This window comes from Octopus bimaculoides, chromosome 25, assembly GCF_046866305.1.
Source record: "Octopus bimaculoides isolate indiv1 chromosome 25, ASM4686630v1, whole genome shotgun sequence".
Taxonomy (NCBI): Eukaryota; Metazoa; Mollusca; class Cephalopoda; order Octopoda; family Octopodidae; genus Octopus; species Octopus bimaculoides.
In genome coordinates this window covers 33409528-33437027 of record NC_142952.1, presented here as the reverse complement: position 1 = coordinate 33437027, position 27500 = coordinate 33409528, and the positions used below count along the sequence as shown (strand labels likewise).

The window sequence follows — 27500 nt, the reverse complement described above, 5'->3', positions numbered from 1 at the left end:
AAGGTAGCACCTATATTGCTAGAAATAAGAGTTAAAAACCTTTAGAGCTGCAGAAAAACAATATATATGTGTCACATCCAGTGAAATGATGGTGGGATCTAACGAAGGACTTATTTAAACAGTTACCTGCGGAGGTGTATTTTACACCTTGAATGAACGATCATCGTTACACAACGCCTAACGAGTGTACTACAGGTGTAAAAATGTGTCGTAACAATTGTGGTGATTTTAAAATAAAGAATGGTATTCATTCCATTTTCTATCTATCTATCTGTCTGTCTGTCTGTCTATTCATCTCTCTATCTATACACACACCGAGAGAGCTTCTATGTAATCACCTGATTTGCCAGAAATAGCAGTCAAACTCCATCAAAGACACATTACATCAGTGACCGCTCTCCCCAACCTCTCATTTTCTTCTCATGGCTTTTTTTCTTGTCCTCACATATCCCTCTCTGTTATAGATGCTTTTAGTTGATAAAAACAAAAGTAATATTTATTCTACCAGTTGGTACATTAATTAATTTCGAATGTATTCGACAAAACACAGTGAAAATTACTGCTTCTCTGCAGATAAAAACTGTGGTTTAGCAAACAAAGATTCTTATGGCTAAACCTGTGCAGAAGAGATTATATTCTATAAAGAATACGAAAATCATAACCATCATTTTTTTGACGACCACATTTCTATGCTAGTATGGGTCAGACAGAATTTGTTAAGACCGAACAACACCATCTATATGATGGTGACATTCATTTACAACTGTCATGTGATGTCAAGATAGGACACACACACACACACACACACACACACATATACGTTGTGTGTGTATGTGCATTGCTGTTGTTGCTTGTTGTCTGCACAAATGCAAATTTCTGCACCATAGCAAAAAATCAGAAGGAATACAGTTATGTACAGACAAACATGTGATGCAAATTGTTGTGGGAGATTTTTCTTTCCCTGGCTAGATTCCCTTCCTATCACCAATCAATGAATAATTTCCACAAAAGAAGAAAAATATATATCTTCTCAAAGAGATTCTAAAGTCTGGTAGCTACATTAGGACGTTTTGCTGAGGAGGACTAATGAGAAAGGAACATGCCTAGAGTTACCTCTATAGGTACTAAAGAAAGATCAGACTCACTCCCTAATGTATTGGGTTGTGGAATAATTAATGAGCATTTCTTTTCAAGTTTAAAAAGGCATGCAGAAATAAAACGCATTAGCAAAATGTTTTATGTTATTTAAAAGAGAATTTTTTGCTCTACAAGCGAGTGTGTTTTGATTTTTTAATTCTATTGATTTTTGTGTATTTTCAGATCATTAGAATGGAATGGGAAGAGGACAAAGCTGAGCATTTTCAACACTATTTGCATTTAATCGGGGTGCTATGTACCAAATTCCATGTACCAAATTCACTCATAAAGCTTTATTCCCCCCCTCTCTCCCTCTCTAAAGACTTAAAACCCACCAGAAAACCCACGTTGTCTCTGTTTTTTAATCAGTGCTGACCAGGAGCTAAATACCCACACCAAGTTACAACCCTGGGAAGCATAGAGAATGAGGTGGGTCCAGTGTACAGTCCCATGTTCAGTGTGACAGTTTTAGCACAGGTCACCCCTCTTTTAGATGCCAGTCTCCCCACCTCCCCACTTTACACTTTGCACTTATGAGGAATGCCAACATTTTCCAAAATTATAAAGGTACCATGTTATTTATATCTCTGCTAGTCAGTCTTCCACTCCCTCTCTCTCGCTCTCTCTCTTTCTCTTTCTCCTGACCTTCAACTGCAAAGTCTCCCTTCTGAACTGCCCTCTTCAACTTGCACTATATCTCTCTCTCTCTCTCATTCATTCATTCATTTTATATATATATATATATATATATATATATATATATCCTGCTTTCATTAGCCAACAACTCTCAAAATGTCATCACTCTATTTTCAGTCCCAATTACCTATCACTAAAAATATACTCTAATGGAACAACAACAACAAAAAAAAAAAAGAAAAGAAAAAAAAAGAAGAAAGAAGAAAAAAAAAAACCCTGCATCAAAGTGGTTTAGTCTGTTTTGGGTACACAGAAAACAGAGGCAAATGGAATACAAATAAAAAAAAACAGTGCACAAGTAACAAAAGTAAATATAAGAAGAATATATATATATAAAAAAAAAATGCTATCTGACAATTAAAAAAAAAATACCAAATAGCTGAAGAGAAAAATTCCTCTTTGGTTCAAAGTTGGACTTATTTGGAAGAAAATCTCATAAAAAAAAAAAAACAGAAAACCTACCAATCATTTTGCAAGAGAGCTTTTATAACCAAAATTACATAAGAATTGTGTGGGTGATCCTTCAATAAAGCAATTCTCTCTCTTTCTTTCTCTTTTGTTCAAACTGGTCACTAACACACACACACACTGGTGTATATACTCTTTGTCTCATACACATACAAATGTTCACAAGTTCTCATGCACACATACACAATGTCTCTCATTCACATTGGGGGCACAAACCCTCACACTCTCTCTCTCTCTCTCTCTCACTGACATTGGTGCACAAATTCTTTCTCTTTCATTCACACAGGTGCAGGCATACACACACCTACGCAGCTCTCCAGTAAAATCTCACTGATGATTTCCCAAATGCTTCCCCTACTTTTAACTTGGTGACCTTTTTACAACTGTTCACCACCACCACCGACCAACTCCACACATGTCTTCAACATACATCAAACCATTAATATCAATAACATGGTACACTTAACAAATCTTCATTTATTAATGTTATTTATACGTTGAATAGCTGCAATGGCAGATAGAGAAGTGGAGCAGGGTGTGTGTGTGTGTGTGTGTGTGTGTTTGCGTACCCCCTTGACACGAGTAAAAGAGCTAGTTTTAAAACACTTGCAAAGTCATAAAACCTTTTCACAGAATCTTAATTCTTTAGTATTTAACACTTAGCTTTATATTACTCAGAACATAATTAAAAGTCTGAAAACATGAGTGGGCGTTTCGGACAAACTTCTGAAAAACACTTTAGACAGATAAAGTGTTAATGTCGCAGCTAGCCTCATTATAAAGACACATTTTGCGTGACATAATTCACCAATGTCACACTAAGACTGTCTCTTCCAACAGAACAGCTTAACACCTTTGACTGTTTCGTGTATCACATGGGATACACAGGGCCTGTTTCCCTAATGTCCACACATCATGCTTACTTTCAGAACTGGTATAAGTGCATATTTGGTTGATTTCATGATAACCATTAAAACACAATCTGTAAGCTGCTGGTTTCACGCATGCGAAATTTTTTTGCAGTCAACCTGGGACAGATGCCCCATAGACAGGAGACGAATCTTAGTCTTCCAACCAAAATCAGATATATTCAAGTTGTGGTTTTAAACAATTACTCCAAAAGTCATTCCGATGCATGTATCTGGTTTTGGAAGTAACCTCTTCATATATGATAACACAATCCTAATTTTCTTTTAATCACCACAGTAATTTGGGACTTATGAAAGGAGAGCTTTATATTACTCAGAACACATGTAACAAGGGTTGACTAAAAGTCTGGAAACAGTGTAGATGCTTAGGACAAGCATTAAAATGCTTTGTGCAGGTAAAGGGTTAATGTCACAGATAGCCTCACTATAAGGACACATAATGTGTAACATAATTCACCAATGTCACACTAAGACTGTCTCTTCTAACAGAACAGCTTAGCACCTTTGACTGTCCTGTGTATCACATGCGATTCACAGGACACATTTCCCTAATGTCTACACATCATATATGATACACATTCACCAATTTTTGTCAGCCACCAGAGTAATTTGGGACTTATGAAAGGAAAGCTTCATAGAATTCAGAATGTATGAAACAAGGGCTAAGTAAATCTCTGAAAACAAGCATAGTAGTTCAGGACAAACTTATGGAAATGCTTTGGACAGGCAAAGGGTTAAACTGGTCACATCAGGCCCAGATGTCCTACCTGTTTTATGGCCAAACCCGTCAGATCCAGCCTCTCACACCTACCCTAGACAATATCATTCTAAAAATAAACTATCATGACATCGAAATCTCAAAGCTATGAGAATCTGATTTGAAACTCTGCCAAATCAGATTGGAGCCTGGCGTAGCCATCTGGTTTCACCAGTCCCCAGTTAAACTGTCCAACCCATGCTAGCATGGAAAGTGGATGTTAAACGATGATGATGATGGTGATGAGATAATGCATGATTAATTCAAAACAATGTGAATAGATAAGCGTTAAATTTGACAGAGTAATCCGAAAGCTAACAGGTTTAAAGGAGATTAACAAAGTTGAATTTCTTAAGAGTGGTTTCTGTATAGCTAAAGGGAAGAAATAAAGCTTCTTCTGAACAAAATATTGGTCGATTGGAGACATAATGATATAATCCCTAACGAACAAGACTTCATTTACCAATGATTGAGTTTTTTTTTTATTTTTGTATTTTACCTGGTTGCTCAGTTTTATAGACATAGCAGCCAACCACCCAGAAATTGTAGTCTATCATCTTAAGAAGAGGAAGGACACATGGGTGAACATAGTCTTAGAATATACTATGTCTGTATAAAAATATGTATACTGATTGGTCACAGATGGAAGGTCTTTGATCAAAGGTCTACCAGATCACCAGATGACCTAGCGGTAAAAAACATACTGTTGCTAGTGGAGCACTAAGAGCACCATCCGAGCGTGATCGTTGCCAGGGCCGCTGACTGGCTCCTGTGCTGGTGGCACATAGAAAGCATCATTCGAGTGTGTTCATTACCAGCGTCGCCTTACTGGCACTTGTGCCGGTGGCACATGAAAAACAACATTCGAGTGAGTTTGTTGCCAGTACCGCCTGACCGGTCCTCCTGCAGGTGTTTTGTAAAAGCACCCACTACACTCTCGGAGTGGTTGGCATTAGGAAGGGCATCCAGCTGTAGAAACTCTGCCAAATCAGATTGGAGCCTGGTGCAGCCTCCTGGCTCACCAGACCCCAGTTAAACTGTCCAACCCATGCCAGCATGGAAAGTGGACGTTAAACGATGATGATAATGATGACTATAGGTACAAGGCCTGAAATTCTGGGGTGGGGGGTAATCGATTAAGTTGACCCTACTGGTCAAGTAGGACTTATTTTATTGACCCCACAAAAACATGAAAGGTAAAGTCAACTTCAGCGGAACTGGAATTCAGAATGTAGAGCTGGAAGAATGCCATGAAGCATTTTGTCCAAAAATGGTAAAGATTCTGCCAACTCACTGTCTTCAAATAATAATAATAATAATAATAATAATAATGATGATAATGATAATCCTTTCTATTTTAAGGGCACAAAGCCTGAAATTTTGGAGGAGGGGAGCTGGTTGATTACATTGACATTTTGGGACAGGAGGAAAACGGATAATGAAATCTACTCCAGTATCTGACTGGTACGTATTTTACTACCAACTCTCCAGACTGACCCTGGAACAATAACATTTCATATCCTTGTACATATATGCACATATATATACACACACACATACATATATTCATATACATGTTTGTGTAGCATGTCTGTATGTATGTGTATATATATATATATATATATATATATATATATATATATATATATATATATATATATATATATATATATACATACACACACACGCATATACATAAAAAAATGTAGCACAAATAGTGTTAATGACTATCTAACGATATAAAAAGCTGTCCTACTGAAGCATTATGGGAAAATAACAAGTGTGTGTGTGTTTCGTGTGCATATGGGGATATATTTACGATTATAATTCACATATACATTCAGAAACGAAGATGTACGTATCTACTTACACACACATCCATACGTACGTACTTACACATGTACATACACATACATATATATATATATATATATACACATGAGGGAGGTATACAACATGTTTATAGGGAAACAAGTTAGGGCAAAACTACAACTAATCTAAGTAAATTTAGGAGGGAGACTCGGGAGCTAAAATACATACGTACACATGCATATACTAGTTTACTGTGTCTGTGTATGTATAAATAAATATATATATATATATATATATATATATACATACATACACACACACACACACACACACACACACATAGTAATTTTCTGATAGAAATTTCCCCAAACGTATACACACATATGCTAATATATACACATAATTCATACAGATATATATACACAGAGAAACTCCCACCACCATGACTGCAAGTAACTCAGATCACATATGTTCTCACCCACCTAAACATAAACACACATATTCAACCCTAACCCTAACCCACTATATCTATATATACACACACATACATACACGAATATGTGTATATGTATACACACAAAGAACTGCAGATAGACTGACATGTACACACACACAAACTTACGTAGATACATTAGTAAACGAGACACAAACACCTTTTTTTGAAATAGGCAGAACTGAACCTGGTATCTAGGCATTTCCTTGAAGCGAAAGAATATAGTGGCCATAGTCGTGTTCAGGAAGCAACATAAATTCCACAGGTACATACAGGGCGTATATAGAAGAAAAATGATATCAAGGAAGGTGCACTTGCCTTCACTGATATGCAAAAGAAAGAGGCATGGAATCGTTAATGTGAAAAGTTGCTGAATGGGGTGAATATGGGACTATTCCAAGGAGACCCTGTAGAGGGACCTGCTTCTAGATTGCCAGCTATATAGTCAAAAGAACAACTAAGGATATGGAGGTACACAATGCAGGTGGGCCTTCATGAGGAGTCACTAAGTGCTGAAAGTAGCTGGCCATGTAGAAGTTGTACTAGTGACACAGTGACAGAAGTTCTTGGCTAAGGGGCCAGCCACTGTAGACAGAATCTATTGACCTGGTACCATGCTCTCTAGTTTCCTGGTTGCTGAGAAGAATGTTTGACAAGGTACCATGGTCTCTAGTCATCTGCTGGCAGAGCAGACCACTTGACAGGGTACCATACTCTCTAGTCTTCTGTTGGTTTCACCCTTTAGCATTTAAACTGGCCATGTCCAGCCAAAATAATCTACCTGTTTTACTTTCAAACTGGCCAGCTCTTGCCTCTCACACTTACCCTACAGTATTATTCTAAAAATATTCACATCATTGAAATTATCAAGCTACATTGTAATGCATGACTAATTCATATCAATGTGAATAAATAAGCATTACTTTTGACTGAGAAATCTGAATGCCAAAGAGTTAAAAGGCTGTTTGACAGGTACCAAGCTCCCTAGTCTTCTGACTGAGAAACTGTTTTCAGAGAGTACAAGGTCTCTGGTTTTTTTTGGTTGCTAAAAAACACGCTTTAGCCAAGCTGTATTGTATGGACAAGGTCAAGAAGAAGGAAGGCCAAGGCAACCCGCAGCAGCAGTGCTGTGGTTTGAGAGAAACAGGAGAAATGCTAACAGTTACGACAACAGCAACACACTCACATAACATCTAATAGCAAGGTTTCTAAAACACACACACACGCACACAATGGTTTCAGTTTAAAGAGATGCATATACAGATAATTAAGAATTAATTATTCCCTTTCATTTAATCAAGATTCAAACAATAGCTAAATAAAAAGAGAATTTCTTTTCCATGGCTTTAAATTAAAAGTAGACTACGTTCCTCAAATGGTCTTTTTTTAATTCTCTTAATACACTACACGGCTATATTTTGAAGATGAATGCATCCTTTAAGTTGGCAAGGTATTATAAAAATACATTTATATATATATATATATATATATATATAATAATAATAATAATAATAATAATAATATTAGGGATAAAATCCAAAATTACAGGTAAAAACTCAATTAAAATCAATTTATTAAAAATTAAAATTAAAGTAAGCTTCACAGTCATTTTATTATCTTGATCTTATGATATTTACTTTGTATTATATTATACTTATATATTATACTTATTTATTGTACTTTTAATTATAATTTTTTTCTATATGTGACAGTGGATTTTCATTGATGAGTTCATAAACCTTGGTCCTTTTCCCTAATACTATATATTAATATATACATATATATATATATATATATATATATATATATATATATATATATATATATAGTAATAATTAATAGTAGGAGGTGGATTTCGTATTAGACCCATCGGTCATGTTTTGACCCATCAGTCTGGGCCTCTTGAGGTACATTGATAAAGAAATCTCACGAGAGACTTTTTGTGCTGACTGGCTACAGTGGCCAGCACAATCCTTGGATTTCAACCCAATAGACTCCTTATCGAAATTAAAACCATATGAATACTCATCAGAAGAATTCCAAGATGTTGGGTGAACTGGATGATTATACAGTGACAGAAACATTGCTTTGGTAACGGAACAGCACAGCAAAATGGTTTACCAGAGCCACAGCATTCAAACCCTGAAGGCAATGCTGCAACTCAATTTGTTGCAGGTCAAGCTACTTCTCCACATTCCAAGATCACAGATCTGCTACTGCAAACATATGATTAGAAGATCACAAGACAGATTCTCCAAGTTGAGCCAACCAGCTGGAGACCTAGCAGTAGCATTATATGAGGGGTAAAGGGTAAAGAGTAAAAAACCCCTTCGGTCAAGAATGACCATGGGATTGCACCTAGAAAGTTCCCCTCCGAGGCACAAGTCTGGACAAGGTCGTTTATGAAACACCAGCAGTCGCCCATGCATTCCAGCCTCCTCTCTCCATGCCACTGATGTTATCCAAGGGAAAGGCAAAGGCTGATACAGCTTGGCACCAGTGATGTTGCAACTCATTTCTACAGCTGAGTGAACTGGAGCAACGTGAAATAAAGTGTCTTGCTCAAGAACACAACACGCAGCCTGGTCAGGGATTCAAACTCACAACCTCACGATTGTGAGCCTGGCACCCTAACCACCAAGCCATGCACCTTCATTAGCATTATATACAATGAGCTTAATTCTGAAATTCAAGGCTAATGTGATCATAAAACTAACAGATTGACCTTCGCATAACGAAATCCTGTTATGAGAATTTTCACTTACCAAACCAAGAATTAACACCATAATGTTTGCTACTTTTTTTTTTTTTAATGTGCACATTATATCTTTCAATATGATGCATGTTTCGAATATGCATAAATTATGTGACATCCATTTTTTTAAAGCATTATTGGCATTATTTCTGTAGTGTTATTGAGAGATTTTATAGCATTGTTAATATATTAATTATATAATTAATGGCACTTTTAAGTTAGCCTAATAACTGCACTTTGCTAATTTAAAAATGCTGGTGTTTAAACTTACATCATTGAAAAAGAGAAAGAAAAAAAAAACCACCTAAAGAATTCTCTTTCTATTCATACATCGTTTGAATGAAATATAATTAAATAAAACAAAATAATTAATGTTTAGTCATTAGTATAGTCATATTCAAATTAAATACACAATATGCATACATACATGTATATATATCTCCGTATGATTGCATACATTCATGGGGAGCGTGTGAGTGTGTGTGTGTGTGTGTGTGTGTGAGTGTAATATATGTCCAGTCATAGAGTGACCAATAGTTTCACATCCATAAAACCCTTTGGTCACTCTAAGACCAGACATATATTTAACTGCATGTAAATACATCACTGCTCTAACTTTTAGTGTGTGCTTCGTTTTCAGATATATGATCCACTGGCGATATATATATATATATACATATATATACATATATACATGTATTTATATATGTATATTGTATATAGACAGACACATTCACACATACAAAAAAACACACACACACGTAAACTTCGACAGACAGACACTCACACTCACACATATAATATATACATGGGGAATGGAGAACTAAAATACTAAACTGTCTACTTGGAGCGAACTATCTGTAGCTAGAGGCAAAGGCAAAGTCGGAATGGCAGACCTGTTTTCTTGAAATTTTTCTCAACCACTTCATGGAACTCCCTTTCAGGTTCTGCGTTTTTCTCACCTGGAAAAATTCTGTTTCCGCATCAGCAAATTGAACCAGAGACAACGTACCAACCAATATTGACAGAACAGAAAGACAATACCTCCCCCATCCATACCAACATATGCATATAAAAAATAAATAATACAGTAAAAACAAATTTCATATATAGATGTATGTATATATGTAACATATATATATATATATATATATATATATATATATATATATATATACACATACACACATATATTTAGAAAAGTAAAAAATCAAAAATTTCACGAATGAATCATAATTTAATTCTGCTTTACAGCTGTTTCGATGATTGCAGTATGAACATTATCATTCATATAATTACATGATATATAACAAATAATACATGATTTTAATGTGATGAAACCGTTTATTCATCACATTTAAATGTATCGTGTAATTTTATGTATTCACTATGTAAGTATACAAATGATGGTGTTTGTATTCCAACAATTGAAACAGCTGTAAAGCAGAACTATGAATCATTTCCGAAACTTTTACTTTTTTTTTTGACTTCTCTAAATATGTTGCTCTGACTGATCATTTAAGCCGATTTTTATTCACATAAATACACCGATTCCATTTATAATTATTGCATTATAATAACATATTAGACTTTAATCATAAGTCAATAACTGATCTCTAAAATACAAAGAACATATTTCACAGTGCTTAAACACTAAATATATATAATATATATATATACATACATACATACATATATATATATATATATATATATATATATATATATATATATATATATATATATATATATATATAAATTAACAGCTAGCATTCTAATATGTCCTAAGACATTATAAGCATTACCTTGAGAGAAGAAAAGAATAGGCTATGGGCCACACCCTTGACACTGTCTGGTATATATTGTCTTTCAAGTGACATCATAACTGCTTTCATTACAGAGCATCTGCCACATTTTTCTTTCAAAATTAGACTGGAAATGTTATTCTGTTCAATGTTAATGCTCATAGTATCTTGTGCATCAAAACTTAGCTGTTAATTCATATATATATAACTAGAAGCAATTTGAGGTATTGCGTGTGGTGGATTGCGGTCAGTGGGTAGCTATGTATTATTTTGCACTTTGCTAACATCAATGTTTAAGCCATTTTGCTACTGTATTTTCTGGCATACCAGTCAAATTTTGTAGAGACTAAAAATTATGTGTGAATTTTAGGAAGACAATGATGATTTGGGAAGAGAGTAAGGATGTTTGAACGTGTACACTCTATGCTACAGTGACTTGTATGCCAGGAAATAGGGTATTTTGTCTAATGCCACTGTCTAAGCTATATAGTCTAATATCAATGTCTAAGCCATCTAAGCTACTTCGTTACCAATGTCTAATCCTTTTGCTAGTTTGTCTCATATCTAAGTTAACTTTTTTATCTATCAAGCAATTTAGTTTGGGATTTTGCTGAGGCACAACACAAGAAGCTGTGTGGGTTGATGGTGGCAGGGATGATGCTGTCAGCGCTAGGGAACAAGACTAAATGTACCTAAAAGTAAACTAACAATGATGACAATATGAAACTAATACCGTGGGTGAATGGTGGCGATAGTGGTGGGGTGGGGGGAATCAGACAGGTGCATTTAAAGCATTCAGTTTTTCATAAATAGAAGAGAAAAATCATCAAGGACAATATCAACAAGAACAAACAATGGCATTTAATTAATTTAACAAAAAAAAAAAAAAATTAAAAAGATTACAACTTTAGAAGTTAATGACGATGATGATGATGTCTGAATGTTTGCGTGTGTATATTATTAAACAACAGTGATTTGTACACTGGGAAATGGAGTATCTTGTCTAATGCCACTAATACAATTGTAGGAGTAAATGAATGTGTTGTGAGTGTAAGGGCCCGTGTGACTATGCATATGTACAAGGGGGTTGCTGGAAAGTTCCTGGCTTTGGGTAGAAGAAAATACACGAGGGATCAGTTAATTATGAGTTTATTCAACATATTCCCCTCTCAGATTCTCACACTTATGGCAAGCAGTCCCTCCAACAAGATTTGGAAACCATATCTTTTGCTTTCTAGATGACCAGAATACTGATTGCGCCACAGAGCACCTGCAACTTCTTGCTGTCCAAAACAGGCAATATAAATGTTTTTCCCCGATATAAATCACCAGTGTTATATTTCATCCCATGAAGTTCACAGACTATTTTGTAGCTACTTAGCCACCAGTCGTATTCTATTTCAACTATTCGACACTGCACAGACTATTATTAGTTTCTTCTGATTCTAGATTTTCTTTCATCCACTTCTGTCCAACAGTCAAGAATGACACTTTAAATTTCTGGGTCCAATTAAATTTCAGGCATATTTATGGCTATCATTAATAGATGAATGTGTGTGTGTATGTGTGTATCCATGTACATACATACATACATATATATATAAATAGATAGATTTGTAGGAGAGTTGGACAGAAAGAGAAAGAAATGTAAGGGAGAGAGAGAGAGAGAGAGTGCTGCAAAGGTGGGGGTGGGAACAAACTGGAACAGGGAAAGAGAACGACAGTGAGTTGCAGTTGTAAGTCTAACTCAAAGGGTACTGGTTGAGGTTCATATCCCATCAACAGTTGCACCCCCTCCTCCCACTGTGTGTGTCTATGACCAAAGCACACCCTTAACTATGAAACCCATAATTTGTGTGGGGTGGGGGGTGGCTGCACAGAGGGTGTTTGTAGGTCAAACTGAGTTGAGTTAAGCCAATGAGCCGCTGTGTAATCGCTAGACCCGCCTAGTAATAGCAAGGCTGAGGGGTGGATGTAATCGATGATAGATAGGGTGGTGGAGAGCAATGAATGATGAATACAAGTCGGATGAAGGAGAAGGAAGTATGTGAGTCTATCTCGATATATCTATCTATCTATATGTGTGTGTGTGTGTGTGTTTGGTGCATGTATACATACATACATACATACATACATATATATATATATATATATATATATATATATATGGGAGAATATACGAAAAAACAACAACAGACGAGGACAGGTGGTGTAAATAACAAAAGGATGTATTAGTATGACGCTCGGGAATACGGAAAGTCTTTGACGTTTCGAGCTACGCTCTTCAACAGAAAGAATACGGAGACAAGGAGAAAATCACGGAGAAAAAAAATTGAATAGTGTCCAGTCAACGGTCAATACATACACATATATATAAATGCATAAACATATGTACATATATATGTATAGAAATGTATGTGTGTTTGTATTTTCTTTTCTTCTTTCACTTGTTTCAGTCATTTGACTGCGGCCATGCTGGAGCACCGCCTTACAGGGTTTTAGTTGAAGAAATCGACCCCAGGACTTACTCTTTGTAAGCCTCGAACTTACTCTATCTGTTTCTTATGCTGAACCGTTAAGTTACGGGGATGCAAACACACCTACATTGGTTGTCAAGTAATGGTGGGGGAACAAGCACAGACACAAAGACACATACACATAAAAATATATATATATACACACACACACACACACACACACACATGAAAGGCTTCTTTCAATTTCCGTCTGCCAAATCCACTCACAAGGTGCCATGCATTAGGACTGAACCCGGAGCCATGTGGTTGGGAAGCAAGCTTCTTATCACACAGCCATATCTGCACCTATATATACATATATATTTACATAAATGCACATATATATATATATATATATATATATATATATATATATATATATATGTATGTATGTATGTATACACACACATACATAAATATATACACATATGTATGTAAAAGTATGTTTGTGTGTTTCTATATATATATGCATATGTATTTGTTAAATTTGAAGATAATGAATATTTTATATTGATAATTAGTTTATTAGTCTCCTATTAGCTATTGACGAATAAAAACTTTAATTACCAACAGAGCACACACCCAGACATACACACATACATAATAATGGATGAAAAAAAAATAATAATCATCATCAAAAGAATACAATTTCTGAATGAAAATTACAATGAGGGATGAGAATTTTAATTAATGTAATTGAATCTCATTTTTTCATCTTTCTAAAAAAAAAATCTTAAATACAAAAAAAGATAAAACTAAAATTAAACAAAAATAAAATAAAAAATAGAAATGTCTCCACGAAATAAATAGGGGTTGTGGGGATAGGAAAGGGCAAGGTGTCTCAACAAAACTAAACAATAAATATAAATAAAAATGAAATGAAATAAAAATGACTGAAATTCGATTCCATATTTAAACAAAAATTAAATGTAAAAAAACAAACAAAAAAAATCCTAAAAAAAAGAGCAAATTTCAAATATGCATTCAAATATGCATGCAAATTTCAAATATGCATTGAATTAATTAATTTTCTTTGTTAATATTAAATTTACTTCAATTTCAAATTGTACTTTTAATTTCATTAATTAATTTTCAAATTTATAAAAAAATTAAAAAAAGACCCAGATTAATTGACCCACCATGTTGCTTTAGTTTAAATAACAATACAGCTCAAAAATAAGGAAAATACTAGGTAACACTGCACATCATCCCTTGGGGCCCTAAACAGGGTGGTCACATTTGGAGTCTTAATGGGAGAGGGGAATTAACTGGATTAATTTACACCAGGCCCTTGGGAGTCCATATAATATTTTGTTGCTGAACCTTACATGCAACAGAATGCTTATACTTCTATAAAACAAAAAAAATACTTCAACAATCTTTTTACACAATTTCTTATAATATTTAATTATAAAAACATAACTGGATTTTTTTAAAACATTGAATGGTTGTGAGGGTCCGCGGGTCCAGTAGTGTAAAATAGGAATAAGTGGGACCCATTGGCAAAAAAGGCTGAGAAACACTTACTTATAAAGAGAAAGGAGGTGAGGGCGAGTAGAGTTTGTCATTTTACAAGATGGTCTTGTAAGAGAGATGGTCTTGTTTAGAGAGAATTTAAGTCCTCAAGCAATTTAGCACCATGACCACCACCACTTGAAGAGGTATATTCAAGAGTTTTCTACAAAGAAACTATATTTTGACTTCTCAGTACTGGTTTTAGGTTTGTTTGATCAGGGTTACAAAATGACAAGTTTAGCATCTCCCTTTTCAGTTCCAGCCCAGCTGGTGCTAAATTGATAAGGTACCTGAGGTGCAGTTGAGAGAACAAGTCAGAAATACACAAATAGGTACCAGGAACCAGAAATGTGTCCCTGTAGAACATTCACATATGCACATCACACAAGATGTTGCATCTCTGTAGTTGGAACATGTGTGTTCCTGACCTTAGACGCTGTGTCCCCAAAGAAAGGGGGCAAATGTGGATCAGGCACCGGAAATATGTCTCTGTAGAAGGGAGAGAAATGCAATATCATGCATGATGTTGTGTCTCTGTAGTTAGAACACTTGTTCCTGGCCCCAGATGTTGTGTCCCCGAAGAAGGGAGACAAATGTGTACTGACAGGCTTCAGCAGAATAGACACAAAATATGAAACAGGTACCAAATATTGCATCTGTGCAGAAGGGAGACAATTAAGGGCCAGGAACCAGATGATGTGTCCCTGCAGAAGTATGACCAATGTGTCCAAGACAACCAGATGTGTGTGTGTGTGTCTCTCTCTGAAGCAGAAATACAACATCCCATTAACTCAAGACATGATTAGGGGGAATTGCAGAAGAGCAGATATCCAACATACCAGTAATTAATTGCTAATGGCCTTCTTACCCGCATGATTTGTCTGGCTGGGACAGGGATGGAAAATAATTCTCTATCATTTTAATTAATTCTAATTAACAATACTCAGACAACAGAGTTTGTGGAGATAATTATTACAAGCTTCAGAAATAAAAAAAAATAAAATAAAACAAAAATAGTAAAAAAAAATATATATAATGAAATATACAGAAATACAATTATCTCAGAAATATTTTACTGAGGTGACGTTTAGTTTAGTTTAGTTTAGTTTAGTTTAGTTTAGTTTAGTTTAGTTTAGTTAAGATGGTTAGTTAAAGAAACAAGAGTTCAAATTTTACCAATGCCTGCAGCAGCAGTATTTTTTAAAAATTAATTAATTTTTAATGTTATTTTAAGATTAAGACTTAGACAAGGTGAGACACGTCTTATTAAATCAGACGACTTACCTGAAACTGAAATATACCTTATCTCCCCACTCCACACCACCACCACCGTTTATATTCCAGCTGAATGGTGGTGGTGTGGAGTGGGTTGACATTTACATAGAAAGACAACAACACAACTAGATGAATAACAACAACTACAACAATAAGGAACAACAACTTAAGATGTTGAATATGAAATAACCTGAGACCACTAAATATGGGTTTGGGGCAAAGACAAAAGGGGTCAAGAGCCTTAATGACAGGATAGAGGACCTCTTTGCTCATTACCCTCTGACATATGTTCTTATGTTGTATGACAATAATGACAATAAAGATGATGATGATGATGATAAGAAATATTTTCATCCACAATAGGCACAGGCATGGCTGTGTGGTAAGAAGCTTGCTTCCGAATCACATAGATCTGGGCTCAGTCCCACTGTGTGCCACCTTGGGCAAGTATCTTCTACTATAACTCCAGGCTGACCAAAGCCTTGTGAGTGGATTTGGTAGACGGAAACTGAAAGAAATTTTGGGGGAAGGAACCAGTCAATTAGATTGATCCCCAGTATGCAACTGGTACTTAATTTATTGAACCTGAAAAGATGAAAGGCAAAGTTGGCCTTGGCAGAATTTGAACTCAGAACATAAGGACAAACGAAATACCACTATGCATGTCGCCCAGCATGCTAACAATTCTGCCAGCTCACCACCTTATATAATAATAAAATTTTAAAACAAACTTATAATTTTGTTATGTTTTCTTAAGCAAAACCAAATATATGATACCCTAAGCATAACACCAACATGAACTTCTAACTCGTGTCTCTTGAGGTCTCTGGGTGAGACTTGGAGCCAACTTTAAGCAATTTCTAAGCAAGTTTCCACTTTTTGGTTGGGGAGGGGGCACAATTTCGATGCTTTCTCTGGGTACCATTTACCCTAGCTACGCCCCTGACTGGGAGTCACCCATTTTGCCCCACCCTATATATATATATATATATATATATATATTTGTGGTCTTGTTCCAATGCTAGAATTTGGAATGGTAACTGAATCAACAGAACACCAAACTAAAAAGTTTCGCAAGACTTCAACCCCTTTTCCTTACATTCTGCGTTCAGGTTCTGCAACGATTCAATTTTCTTTTCTATCCTTCCAAGGTTGATAAAATAAACAGCTCTTCCATAAAAATTATCAGGCTTGTACCAAAGTTAGAAATCAAAAGTGGAATTTAAAAAAATGAAAATAAATTATTACTGTTATTATATTAATCCCTTTGTTACCCTGTTTCTGTTAAAACACACTGCTTTTGTTTCAATTAATTTTGAAGTCAACGAAGAATTTAGTAAAATAACTTTGTCATTATTATGCTGTTGTTTGGAACATGAACTGACCCTTTTGTTACCCTGTCTCCTTTGAAATACATGGCTTTGTTTTAATTAATTTCTTTGTTTTAATTAATTTTTAAAAAATGAGAAATTTAGTAGAATATCTGTCATTATGAAACTGGTGTCAGGCAGTGAGCTGGCAAAATTGTTAGCACACCGACCAAAATGCTTAGGGACACATCATCTGTCAACTGGGTCGGCTTAGCCTTTCATCCTTTTGTGGTCGATAAAATATGTACCAGTCGAACCACTGGGGTCAATGTAATTAACTAGCCCCTCCCCACCAAATTGTGTCTATAGTAGAAAGGATTACTAAGCTGGTGTTTTTTACCTGAAATGTTGGTGGAAGGTTTTAATTTATACATCTTTAAAACAAGAAGCTCTTGTGACAGAACCAGAAGCAGCTTCAGACACATCAGTATCAAAAGGGTTTAAGACAGATGAAGTGTGTGTGTGTGTGTGTGTGTGTGTGTGTGTGTGTGTCTGTGTGTGTGTGTGTGTGTGTGTGTGTGTGTGTGTGTGTGTGTGTGTATATATATATATATATACATACACACACACACATATACATGCACAAACTATATCTAACCATCTTCAGCATGAAATATGGATGTGAAATGGTGATGAGGATACACACACAATTGGCGTCCTACAATTTCCGTCAACTAATATCTCCTTCAAAACATTGGCTGAGTTAAGGCTATAATGCATGGAGACACTTGCTCAAAGTGCCACACAGTGGAATTGGACCTGAAATCACCTGGTTGCAAACAAAACATCTTAACCCCCCCCCCCCCACACAACCAAGTGTGCACTTATAAGCACTGACCAAAATTGAAAACAATCAAGTATTTGAAGAGATCGATCCTTCCACCCCATCAACACACACAAACAGAATGATATACAAACTATCAATTCTCCTCAAAGTAAAAAAAAATACACAATATATTCAAAATCAAGGCCGATATTTATAAAATCATGGCAGCAGTGTATGTACTGATATCATTATGCTGCATATAGTATAACGATATTGTTTGTACTCTAACGGTATTGTCTATGCTATAATGCAATACTAATGCTGTTATATCACACGCTGATTTCATTAACATTTACTCAAGGTCATAGACTAAGTACCCATAGAAACCAACATAATTGAATATGGAACTAAATACAATAATTCATTTAACCTTAATCACAGAACCTATTTCCTTCAGTTATATCATCTCTAATACATACATATAAAATAATTTAATACATATTTATATATAAAATTATATATATATATATATATACACACACGCACACATTCATATAATACATACATATGCATATATATATGTACACATACGTGTGTGTGAGTGTTGTCTGTTGATACATATATATGTATCAACTTATTATATATATAGTATATATAGTAAATTGATACAGCATTGAAAAACATTATGTGAGTGTGGGGGGGGGGGTTATGGGTCTTCCTTATTAATATATAAAATGAAGCCCAAATGTGTAGAAATTTTCAAAGCCGTATCAAATTACTCTTATATTTATCAATAGGGCCAAACAACCAGAGCAATATGAAAATCGTTGCTGCTAGAACGGTAAATGGTAAAGGCTAATGTTTCAGCTTGAAATGGAATTAAACCGAGTGTTTGGTTCCAGAGGAATGGAAAGAAATGTTATAAAGGAAATCCCAAGAGAGTTGGACAAAGTAAATGAATGAGTAGTGCTAGTAAGAGTGGAGTAACAGTATATTTAGTACATAAATAAAAACCTGTATGGATGGGCACAATTGGGTTGGTGGAAAAAAAAAAAAAGAGCTTATAAGGAAAAAGAAGAAATAGGAGGGTAAGGAGGAGGAGAGAAAGAAGGTGAGTTATTGAACTAATTTATAGAAGAAGATTTTGCCAAAGATTAGCTTTGGCAAAAAATTACATTCAAATTAAGGAATCGGATATCAAAATAATCCTGCATGTAAGAAAATTATAACTGGCTTTTGATAAGGGTTAATAGGTGAAAAAGGAGGACTGTAATGTTTTTGGTATAGCAATGGGAAGCATAGATTCTGCAGAAATTTGTGAGCTTGCTGGCCTTTATATTTTACATTGGTTAAACAAGAAATTTGACTATTTAAAATATGGTCTGTACTGAGGGAATGGTTTAATCATTACATGAAATATAAAAAAAAACCGACAACTAGATGTGTTCAGGAAAGACCTATTTGAATCACTTGAAGACATAAATCTAAAAACGACAGTTAAAAACAAATTCGCACAGAGTTAGAGTTTTGGGATATAACATTCGATCTAAAAACAAATAAATACTCACCATTTAAAAGAGAGAAAAAAACGATAAAAAAACAAATGGAAGTTTATAAAACGTAAATACAAACTCAATCACCCACCTGTTGTAATTAATTAATTTAGTGGCAAGAATTAATAAAAAGTTATTTAGTATTTTGTCTGCTAGACATTCCTTTCAGAGTAGACCTTTATTTTAATTAATAAAAGCATTAAAATAAGGAAGGTTTAAAGATAAAATATAGATAATGGCTGGGTTCTACTACAGAGTTATCTTCTTCCGATGTGTGTGTGTGTGTGTGTGTGTGTGTGTGTGTGTGTGTGAGTGTGTATTCATTTGCTAACCTGGGCTCGACAGGTACTTATTTGAAGTAGGATTTTGCAGATGGATGCTCTTCCTATCACTCACCAATCCTTGCCTCTGTATATATGCACATGTTTTACTATAGTCCTAAGTGAACTAGTGCTTGCAAGTAGATTTTGCTGAGAGAAACTGTAGGAAGCTTGTTGTATGATATGTGTGTGTCTAATATATACACACAAATATATATATATATATATATATATATATATATATATCTTTTGTCTTTTACCTGTTTCAGTTTTGAGACTACAGCTGGGGCACTGCCTTGAAGAAATATTAGTTGAAAGAATCAAACCCAAAACTTTTTTTTTAGTTAAACTTGGTACTTATTCTATCGGTCTGTTTTGCCAAACCACTAAGTTAGAGAGAGATGTAAACATACTAACATCAGTTGTCAAGTGGTGGTGTTGGGAAAACACATACACAAAGATACACACACACACACACAGATCATCACCACTGTCATCATCATCATCATTTAGCATCTGCTTTTCATGCTGTCATGGGTTGGACAAATTGATTGGAACTGCTAAGCTGGAGAGCTGCACCAAGCTCCAGAGCTCCAGTCAGATTTGGCATGGTTTCTATAGCTGGATGCCCTTCCTAACGTACATATACATATACAACAGGCTTCTTTCAGTTTCCATCTACCAAATCCACTCACAAAAATTTGGTTGACCCGAGGCTGTAGTAGAAAACACTTGCTCAAGGTACCACACAGTGGGACTGAACCCAGAAGAATGTGATTGGGAAGCAAGCTTCTTACCACACAGCCACTCCTGCACCTATACATATATATCCTAATCATCATCATTTAATGTCGGCTTTCCATGCTGGCATGGGTTGGAAGGTGTGAAAGAGAACTGGCAAGCCAGGCTTCCGTCTGATTTGGCAAGGTTTCTATATATATATATTACACATATATTTGACGACGATGATGATATATATGCATATATGTATATGACTGTACACACATACATACATTTGAATCATCATCCTCATCCTCCTTTAACGTCCATTTTCCATGCTGGCATGGGTTGGATGGCTTGACAGGAGTACGACGGTTATTATCTGCATATCAAAGCTTCAGTGAAATATTCCCTATTGATACGATGACTTGTTGCTTGGCTTTTTCCTGGAATAAAATCCCTACCTTGAAAACAACAACAAAAAACAGTAAGGGTTGGTGATAGGGAGCGTATCTGGTCCAAAAGGACCTGCAGCAACAAGCTTCTCATCTAACTCATGCTAGCATGAAAAAACTGATGTTAAACGAATAAACAAATGTGTAACTGTGTGCGTATGCGTGTGTGTGTGTGTGTGTGTGTGTGTCTATATTTCTTTGTTTTGTTAAGAAAATAAACCATAAATACATATTAATAGTAATAATAAGTATTTTGGAAAGTGTGTATGTAAGTGTATATGCTCCGTTGGATGTGTAATGTCAATGTGAATACCCGTCAGAGTGTAAGTATCTTGAGAGAAAAGCTGAACATTAGAAGCATCAGTTGTGGCGTGCAAGAGAGACGATTGCGCTGGTATGGACATGTGGTGAGAATGGAGGAGGATAGCTGCGTGAAAAAGTGCCACACCCTAACAGTTGAGGGAACCCGTGGAAGAGGTAGGCCCAGGAAGACCTGGGCTGAGGTGGTGAGGCAAGACCTTCGTACATTGGGCCTCACCGAGGCGATGACTACGGACCGAGACCTTTGGAAATGGGCTGTGCGTGAGAAGACCCGGCAAGCCAAGTAAGATCGTTGCCAGTGCCCCTGGACTGGTTCTTGTGCGGGTGGCACATGAGATGCACCATTTTGAGCGTGGCCGTTGCCAGTACCGCCTGACTGGCTCCTGTAGGATTTTCGAGCGAGATCGTTGCCAGTGCCCCTGGACTGGCTTGTGCGGGTGGCACATAAAAGACACCATTTCGAGCGTGGCCGTTTTCGTGCGGGTGACACGTAAAAGCACCCACTACACTCTCTGAGTGGTTGGCGTTAGGAAGGGCATCCAGCTGTAGAAACTCTGCCAAATCAGACTGGAGCCTGGTGTTGCCATCCGGTTTCACCAGTCCTCAGTCAAATCGTCCAACCCATGCTAGCATGGAAAGCGGACGTTAAACGATGATGATGATATTATATATGTATTTGTTAGTATTGTGTATGAGGTATGATGAGCTCAAAGAAAGGGAAGAACTCAATATATTTCTGGAGCAATAACCTTACTGTGGGTCCTGGAAAGTTCAGTGCCTCACTTACAGTTTCATCCATGGTGGAGAACTTCAGACTGAGGATTAAACTACAAGTCACTGTGTGGCATTACTGAATAACTTTCCCAAAGATACAATAACAGTTACATACATTCATATATATATATATACAAAAATTAAGAGGAATGACCAGCAAAAGTGGACTCCTATATGCTAGAAATAGATGCCAAATCACCTAACCACGAAGAATATGTTCTCAAGAAAAAAAATTTCAGCAGTTAGATGATTTGGCATCTATTTCTAGCATATAGGAGTCCACTTTTGGTGGTCATTCCTCTTAATTTTTGTATGTAATATAATTTTAATTTTCGGATTTTTTTAAATATGCTAGACCACTGGTTTTAATTGATTAATATCAATTTCTACCCTTATTATTAAATTTATATATATATATATATATATATATATATATACAAAAATAAGAGGAATGACCAGCAAAAGTGGACTCCAATATGCTAGAAATAGATGCCGAATCATCTAACCACGAAAAATGTTATGTCTGTTATGTCGCTAAATTTTTACTGAGAACATTTTTTTCGTGGTTAGATGATTCAGCATCTATTTCTAGCATATAGGAGTCCACTTTTGGTGGTCATTCCTCTTAATTTTTGTATGTAATATGATTTTAATCTTCGGATTTTTTTTAATATGCTAGACCACTGTTTTTAAATGACTAATATCAATTTCTACCCTCATTATTAAATTTATATATATAGTAGCTGCATATATGTAAGAGGATAAAGAAAATAAAAGTGAACAAAAATAACAATAATAATGATAATAATAATGATGATAATAATAATAAAGAAAAAGTGAATGCAAGCAGGGAGATACTTACAAAATCATACATCTGACCCTGGCAGGAGGAGGAGGAGAAGAAGAAGAAGAGGTAGAGAGAGAGAAAATGGAATGGTTGAGCAGCAATACAATGGTTATATATGTGTGTATATATATATAACCACCACAGGCCATGAGGACAAAACAATAGACAACAATAGCAACAACAACATCAACAATGACGATTACAAGACAATGAAAGGGAGCCTCTGTATGGCTGGTCGCTCAGCTTGCCAGAAACAGAAGCTAAATTTTTCCCCTGAAGTTGCAACCTGCGAGGAAAGGGCGTACAAAATAACGTAGTCCTACTGACTGATAAAATGATGGGATGGTCATGACTGGAGTGTCTTTGACCATAGGCCTTCTTGATCATAGTTGAACTGGCATTACACAGGAGTAATAACAATGACAAGCCAACAAGAAAAATCCTAGGTGGTTTCTTGGGATGCTAGAGATAGCAGTCAATCCCTTAAGTCAGAAGAGGGATTTAGTAGATGGCATAAGCCTTGTTATAAAATGATCAAGAAATGGATGGCAGGGTCACGGGTGGAATGTTTTTGAACATAGATCTGATGGGTCATGATTGACCTAGGGTTAAATACCAACAGGGATGGAGGACAATGACAACAACAATAACGATGAACAATAGCGATGACAATAACACAAGAACGATGACAACAACAATGGCAGCAGCGGTGGCAATAATAGCAACAAAAACATCATCATCATCAACATAAAAAAATAAACAACAAAAGTATAAAGAAATAAAATGAAAGTAAAAGAAGAAAAGGAAAAAATTAAATGAGAAAGAGAGAAAGCAAGAGAGAAAAAGAGAGAGAATTGAAGAGTTGGATAGACAGAGGGACAGTTAGGAGAGAGATCTAGAGAGAGAGAGAGAGAGAGAGCTAAAGAGAAAGTGAAAGTTGGGTAGAGTTAGAGAAAGAGAGAAAACAAACTAAAGATCTAAATAGATGGATAGGGTTAGCATTAGAAGCAGTAGGAGTTAGAAGGAGAGAGTTTGAGAGGTGAAGAAATAAGAGAGACAGAGAGAGAGGGCGTTAGTGTTAGAAGGAGAGAGAGAGAGAGATTCAAAGAATGACTGTAAGAAGTTAGAAATTGAATTGGCAAACATCAATTTGTGTAATTGTATAGGGAGTGAGAGAGAGAGAGAGAGAATGGAAGGTCAGTGTGGAAGGGTGAGAGGGTGTAGGTGTTGGTAAAATAAGGGTGGAAGAGAGAATTAAGGGTGTGTGATGGCTTTGATGTTTTTCCTGAGGAGGGTTCAATAATTTTGCTTGTGTATGTGTGTTGCTTATCCCCAGGAGAACCTTGGCAGAAAAAAAGTTGAGGATCAAGGCCGTCTCAACCACAACTGCCTCTACCGGTAAAAAGTTTCAGTGCAGCTAGGTGCTTTTCAGGTTCAATTCCACTGTGAGCCGTCTTCTGTTAGGAAGCACAAGCACTTACACACACGGCAGTAACTTCCGCCTACCAAATTCATTTACAAAGCTGCTGAGACCCCCCCCACACCTTCGGTCACGACTGACCATGGGATTGCACCTAGAAAGTTACCCTCCCAGGCACAAGTCTGGGCAAGGTTGTTTATGGAAGGCCAGCAGTCGCCCATGCATACAAGCCTCCCCTCTCCATGCCACCGGTGTTATCCAAGGGAAAGGCAAAGGGACTGATACAGCTTGGCACCTGTGACGTCGCAACTCATTTCTACAGCTGAGTGAACTGGAGCAACGTGAAATAAAGTGTCTTGCTCAAGAACACAACATGCATCCCAGTTCCGGGATTCGAACTTACAACCTCACGATCGTAAGCTCGACGCTCTAACCACTGAGCCATATGCCTTCACACATATATATACACATATATATATATATACACACACATATATATACACACATATATGCATATACATACATACATATACATATATTTACACACACACACACACACATACATACCTATATACATGTTCAGCAAAAGAGATCGATAAAATAACTAACAGTGTTAAGAAGTTAAGTACCAGAGAGGTCAATTTGTTCAACTAAAACCAATCACTGTGGTGCCCCAGCATGACCACAGCTAAACAACTGAAACAAGCAAAAGATATACACACACACACGCACGCACACAAACACACGTTTATATGTATACAAACAAACACACGTTTATATGTATACAAACAAACACACATGCATGTGTGTGTGTGTGTGTGTGTGTGTGTAGATTAATACTGTCTCACTATAAACACTTTACTGAGTCATCCAGGTCTTGGTGACATTCTTCGGAATTGCCTGTTTGCCTGCCTGTTAATTTCCTGTCACCAAGAATAATTCTGCTGCAGCGCTAAAGCAGTTTAAAAACACCACCATATTAGCAACAACATTAACATAGCATGGAGCCTATATGGAACCTGTACGTGGTCACTCGGTTTGCTAGAAACAGCAGCCAAAACCCCTCAAGTCGCACACACAAAAATAAAAAAAGAATGCATATGATGCTTGTCCCAGGACAGACAGTGTATGGAAATATAATGAAGGGATGGTCAAAGATGGAATGTCATTGAAGGTTAATTTGATTGTGGGAGGGACCATAACAGCATGGCGATGAACCAAGGAGAGAGCACCTATGTGTTTTGCACAGTCTCCTAGAAATAGCAGCTAAATCTCACACAAACACATCACCATTGTCATTTTAATGTCCACTTCTCAGGCAAGATTTGCTGAGGCAGATATTCTTGGCTGGGTGCTCCTCCTGTTGCCAACCCTCACCTGTTTTCAAGTACGGTAATATCTCTTCTTGTCTTTCATACATGAAGAGCACATTGATGGGATGTCTTCACACAGAATTGCAAATGAACAACACTGCTTGTATGAGAGTGAGACTTGTTTACAACTAGCATACAATGTCAAGACAAAATGACATGAACACACACACACACACACGTGTATGCATGTGGGCATATATATATGTGTGTGTATGCATATATATGTACCAGAGTAATCACATAAATGCAAAACAAAGTGGGAAAAAATAGTACTCGAATACCAGAGGTAGAGTAATATGCTTTATTAATAATGCTGCAAAGACATCACAGAAACTGTTACTCAGAGTTTCATGTTCCGGTTCGTCAGACAGTTTAAACTGTGCGACGAATGGGAACGTGATACTCTGAGTAACAGGTTTTGTGATATTTTTGCTGCTTTTTAATAAAGTATCCGTTTTGACCCAACTTGCATCGGTCCTTCACGGGTGAGATTCAGGACGTTGGCTTGAGGGTTTCCTGGACACTAAGAGTCAAGAGAATAAGAGTGAGAAATAGAAGGTTGGAGTATGAGAGAGAGAGAGAGAGAGAGAGAGAGAGTAGATAGGGTTATGTGGGTAGATGGGTAGGGCTGTGAATGTAGATGCAAGAACTCGAGGGTAGGTAGGTAGGTAGGCAGTATTGGAAGAGTAGATTTGGAGACTGGAGGGTGGTATAGGTAGGTGTGAAAACTGAGGGTAAGTAAGTAGGTAGGTAGGGCTGTGGGGGTAGATGTGATGACCGGAGGGTGGCCATGTAGGTTGTATGGGTGTGAAGAGTGGAGGGTAGGTTGGTGGTATTGTATGGGTGGATATGATGAGTGGAGAGTAAGTGTGCAAGTGGGGGGGGGGTCAGTGAAGTTCTATCCGAGTCCTTCATTGGATGTGCCATGTGATCCACTGGCCTAAAGGAATCACACATTTTAGTCATTAGCAAAAAGAGAATACATACACACAAACCTGCTTCAATGGACTTAAGCTCATTCCTTGAGAGAGAGAGAGAGAGAGAGAGAGAGAGAGAAGGAGGGAATGAGAGAGAAAGAAGAGGAGGCAAAGGAGAAAATGAAGGTAAGAGAGAGAGAAGGATTCATGGAAAAGTATTTAGAGGATTATGGATAATTGTCCAATTAACTAATGACTGAGAGATAATACCTTCAAGTAAATAAAAATAAAAAAAAAACAATAGCAAAGTTATCAATGCTTAACTATTGTTTTTCCCTGCTGATGGTATGTCTGAGTAATTCATTCTCTTAACAATCCATTTTCCTGTTGTGACCAGGATACAATCTTCTATATTAGTTTATGGATTGCTGATGAGTCCAGAATAGGAATGAAACGTGTCTGGAATTTTCTGCCAGACTTGTTGAGATAGCTAAGTATTATTAGTC

At 36.4% G+C, this 27500-nt stretch overlaps 1 protein-coding gene across 39 annotated transcripts in view; it reads right to left on the bottom strand.

Annotated features, from left to right (window-relative positions):
* The window catches only part of LOC106877320 (oxidation resistance protein 1), a 365865-nt gene that overhangs the window by 17966 nt on the left and 320399 nt on the right, over positions 1-27500 (bottom strand). For 16 of the 39 annotated variants that reach the window (XM_089342165.1, XM_089342167.1, XM_089342166.1 and 13 more), the window contains 2 exons: positions 23300-23317; positions 9944-10009 (listed from right to left, as the gene is read on the bottom strand). The exons of 11 other annotated variants lie outside the window; for them this stretch is intronic. In XM_089342165.1, coding sequence (XP_089198291.1) covers positions 9944-10009; positions 23300-23317 — 84 coding nt within the window. The remainder of the gene's footprint in view (positions 1-9943; positions 10010-23299; positions 23318-27500) is intronic. 12 more of the 39 variants (XM_089342187.1, XM_089342169.1, XM_089342173.1 and 9 more) reach the window with 1 other exon arrangement.